The 2198-nt window shown below is 42.1% G+C and overlaps 1 protein-coding gene across 5 annotated transcripts in view; it reads left to right on the top strand.

Annotated features, from left to right (window-relative positions):
* LOC109537397 (PHD finger protein 20) overlaps nt 1-2198 on the top strand; it is a 9973-nt gene that overhangs the window by 5773 nt on the left and 2002 nt on the right. For 2 of the 5 annotated variants that reach the window (XM_019904103.2, XM_019904102.2), the window contains 4 exons: nt 362-481; nt 628-735; nt 1211-1683; nt 1738-1889. In XM_019904103.2, coding sequence (XP_019759662.1) covers nt 362-481; nt 628-735; nt 1211-1683; nt 1738-1889 — 853 coding nt within the window. The remainder of the gene's footprint in view (nt 1-361; nt 482-627; nt 736-1210; nt 1684-1737; nt 1890-2198) is intronic. The other 3 variants (XM_048665301.1, XM_019904104.2, XM_019904105.2) reach the window with 3 other exon arrangements.

Here is a 2198-nt window from a genome sequence, read left to right as displayed (position 1 = left end):
CTGACGTTTCGTCCACAACTGCGGTGGACATTATCAAAGGCGATGAGGCAGTGGGCGAAGTGATCTCCCGTCCTTTCCGACTAAGACTGGTTCAACTACTGGATCCCCTTTCGTATTTATGCAGGGGATCCCGTAGTTGAACCAGTCTTAGTCGGAAAGCACGGGAGATCACTTCGCCCACTGCCTCATCGCCTTTGAAAATGTCCACCGCAGTTGTGGACGAAACGTCAGGAAGACATTCCGATAGACCACGGCTTCAAAGCCCGGAAAACATTCCTAAATGTAATTGGACCGGCCGTGAAAGCCTTCATAGTCTGATAAAGAATGAAATGTTTTACTAAAACAATTTTACTTTTATTAGGTCTACCATCTAACATGTATCCAGATATTAAATTAAAAGATCTTCTAGGGAAATCTGACGACTTAGCTATGCGTGATGATATTCACCTCAAGAATTTATGTTCGTCACGACCCTCTCAAGGTAGTCAGTCACAACCACTGTTAAAAAGGCACAAGAACCGTTCATGCTTCTAAACCCCGCAAACTTTCCATCTGCTTCGCATGACACATTCCACCACTTATTAATCGTCGATGTCGAGGGAAATTATTGAGTGAATGTTTTTGCAGGTATTAAGACTCTGCTTCCAGTCCGCCACTCGAACGCCTTGCAATCAGACTTGACCGAGTCGAAGCGCAAGAAAGGAATCAATCAAGAGCAACTCGATGTCTCGAGGGGTGAGTGGAGTTTTTCCAAACACCAGAATTATTAAGCCACAGTTTGAATTTCCAAAAAGTGGATGCCAATGTGGGCGGCAAGTAAATGTCTTCTATAAAGGTGTTTTTAAAGTGTCCACAATGTTTAGAGGAATAGGAACTAAGTAAGCGTTTTAAACCTTAACGGGTTGAGTATGGAGAGATATCCAAGTGATTCAACGGCCACTTATAATGGATTTTGATACTTCTATCGGTTTTTTTATTTTGTCTCCTCTGTGCGAGGCACACAATAGTTTTTCACATGCAAATCACTTTCATTTTGATCTTGCTGCCTTGTTTTGGGAGGTAACAAAGCACAACGATTTTTATTAATTGTAGCATGCTTGCAATAAGCCAGGAAACCATCAGTCTGTTCTTTTTCTATTGTATTTGTATGTTGTTTTGATAGGCAAAAGATCGAATTTTGGCGAGTTAAAATTGAAATGTATGATTTAAGGTAAAACTCCACACCATTCAGCTTCCACACTCGATTCGCCACATTTATCTCACCATCCACCTTTACCACACCAGTCTCAACAGGCCACGCCAATTTCATTGGGGCGAAGTAGCGGAGCGATCGATGGCAATCCATTTCCATCCGCCTTCGATTTAGCGCCACCGCCCGCTGAGCTCGAATCCTCGTTAGCTCCTACGGTTACTCAATTCGATGGCGTTATTATTGAAGGCGGAAAAATAATCAAATTAGAGCGAATGAAGCAAGAAGAGATCATCAACTGTACGTGCGGCTTCATCGAGGAGGACGGCCTGATGATTCAATGCGAATTGTGCTTGTGCTGGCAGCATGCTTATTGCAACAACATCCAAAAGGAGAGCGAAGTGCCCGAGAAATATGTCTGCTACATCTGTCAGCATCCGCTTCGAGAGCGGCAATCGGCCAAGTATGTGCACGATCAGGATTGGTTGAAACAGGTGATTTTCTGTGCAATTTAACGGGAATGTTTTCTAATTACTTCGATTGTTAAGGGAGTTTTGCCGGTGACGTCGTTCCACAGCAAAGATAAACTGGAGATGGAAAGTCGCTTTGCTAAATTGAAAAAGTGCCACGATGTTTCTGGCGGATTGCTGGAGCTGAGAGAGTATATGCATGCTTTGGCTACCAAGCTTAAAATTGCCGAGTAAGTTCCTTTTATTTTTGTGTATCGTCCACGGATTGATCAGGGTTTTGGAACCAACTGTCCTGGAGCTCACTCAAAAAGTATGTTTTAGCCCAAAACCGAAATTTTATATACAGTACAATCAGGTCATGCAACACGGAAGATTGTCTTCCAAAGAACTATTCGATAGTGTTCTGTGGTATAAAATACAGGATTTTCCATGTAAGTTACGCAAATTTTTTTACAAACTTCTTTTTGGGTATTTCGCCTCAAAAATTTTTGTCTTTAAAAAAAGACAGAATTTCCTCACGTCTTTTATTACAGATTGAT

This window comes from Dendroctonus ponderosae, unplaced genomic scaffold (genome assembly GCF_020466585.1).
Source record: "Dendroctonus ponderosae isolate FM_Combo_2020 unplaced genomic scaffold, Dpon_F_20191213v2 Dpon_F_20191213_3, whole genome shotgun sequence".
Lineage (NCBI taxonomy): Eukaryota > Metazoa > Arthropoda > Insecta > Coleoptera > Curculionidae > Dendroctonus > Dendroctonus ponderosae.
This window is presented reverse-complemented; position numbering and strand designations above follow the sequence as displayed.